Source organism: Melanerpes formicivorus, unplaced genomic scaffold (genome assembly GCF_026170545.1).
Source record: "Melanerpes formicivorus ecotype bairdi unplaced genomic scaffold, bMelFor1.0.p_v2 SCAF_159, whole genome shotgun sequence".
NCBI classification, from domain to species: domain Eukaryota; kingdom Metazoa; phylum Chordata; class Aves; order Piciformes; family Picidae; genus Melanerpes; species Melanerpes formicivorus.
In genome coordinates this window covers 478,724-480,080 of record NW_027142511.1, presented here as the reverse complement: position 1 = coordinate 480,080, position 1,357 = coordinate 478,724, and the positions used below count along the sequence as shown (strand labels likewise).

General features: G+C 54.5%; 1 protein-coding gene across 1 annotated transcript; it reads left to right on the top strand.

Moving 5' to 3' along the window:
• Nucleotides 1-243: 243 nt before the first annotated feature.
• Nucleotides 244-1,134, top strand: LOC137457106 (olfactory receptor 14A16-like). The gene is made up of 3 exons (XM_068168911.1): nucleotides 244-369; nucleotides 451-963; nucleotides 1,099-1,134. The coding sequence occupies exons 1-3, from the start codon at nucleotides 244-246 to the stop codon at nucleotides 1,132-1,134; spliced, it is 675 nt and encodes a 224-aa protein (XP_068025012.1).
• The last annotated feature ends 223 nt before the right edge of the window (nucleotides 1,135-1,357 follow it).

Below are 1,357 nucleotides of genomic sequence, written 5' to 3'. Positions count from 1 at the left end.
AGGCTGAGAGAAATGTGCCCTAACTTGTCACTGCCTTTCCCTCATTGGACAGGTCTCCATCTCCAGAGGCAGCAGATGGCCAACAGCAGCTCCATCACCCACTTCCTCCTCCTGCCATTCCCAGGCACAAGGCAGCTGCAGCTCCTGCACTTCTGCCTCTTCCTGGCCATCTACCTGGCTGCCCTGCTGGGCAATGGCCTCATCATCACCACCATAGCCTGGGACCACCACCTCCACACCCCCATGTACTTCTTCCTCCTCAACCTCGCCCTCCTTGACATGGGCTCCATCTCCACCACTGTGCCCAAATCCATGGACAATTCCCTGAGGAACTCCAAGGACATCTCCTATGCAGGATGTGTTGCTCAGGTCTTTCTGTTTGTATTTTTCATTTCAGCAGAGTATTCTCTCCTCACCACCATGTCCTACGATCGCTACATTGCCATCTGCAGACCCCTGCACTATGAGACCCTCCTGGGCAGCAGAGTTTGTCTCCACCTGGCAGCAGCTGCCTGGGCCTGTGGCTTTCTCTATGCTCTGCTGCACACAGCCAATACATTTTCCCTGCCCCTCTGCCAGGCCAATGCTGTGGAACAGTTCTTCTGTGAAATTCCCCAGATCCTCAAGCTCTCCTGCTTCACATCCTACCTCAGGGAACTTTGGCTTATTGTGGTTACTGCCTCTTTTTCGACTGTCTGTTTTGTGTTCATTGTGGTGTCCTATGTGCAGATCTTCAGGGCAGTGCTGAGGATCCCCTCTCAGCAGGGACGCCACAAAGCCTTTGCCACCTGCCTCCCTCACCTGGCTGTGGTCTCCCTGTTTATCAGCACTGCCTGCTTTGCCTACCTGAAGCCTTCCTCCATCTCCTCCCCATCCCTGGATCTTGTGGTGTCTGTTCTGTACTCAGTGGTGCCTCCAGCAGTGAACCCTCTCATCTACAGCCTGAGGAACAAGGAGCTCAAGGCTGCCCTGAGCCAACTGATCCCTGGATGCTTTCAGAAGCAGTAAACTCTTTGTCTTCTCCTGCAGAGCAGTTCTGATACCACTCAGTGCAGGCCCTGTCTGACTGCTCAAGTTCTGGCTGTTGTCTTTCTTCAGACCATTTCTGGTTCAGTGTTGTCCTGTCTGGTGTGACCCAGAGGCTGCAGTCATGAGGAGCTGTGCCCCCTGTGTGTTCAGTAATAAAGGACCCTGCAGGGAGTTATTTCTCTGAGTTCCTTCCTCCAAGGTTTCTGTGGAGCTGCAGGGCAGTGCCTGTGTGCAGAGGTGGAGGGGTAGAGTCCAGCACAGCAGCAGTGCCAGGGAGCCCCAGAGCTTGGGCTGTCCTCAGCTGCTCTTTCTTCCCTTCCACCCTCTC

Bases quoted from the DNA above. Each gene is read 5' to 3' on its own strand.
- LOC137457106 (XM_068168911.1), top strand. From the start codon at position 244: ATGTACTTCTTCCTCCTCAACCTCGCCCTCCTTGACATGGGCTCCATC. The intron at 370-450 runs GTCTTTCTGTTT...ATTGCCATCTGC, and splicing joins ATGCAGGATGTGTTGCTCAG to AGACCCCTGCACTATGAGAC. The intron at 964-1,098 runs GCTGCCCTGAGC...GTCTTTCTTCAG, and splicing joins TGAGGAACAAGGAGCTCAAG to ACCATTTCTGGTTCAGTGTT.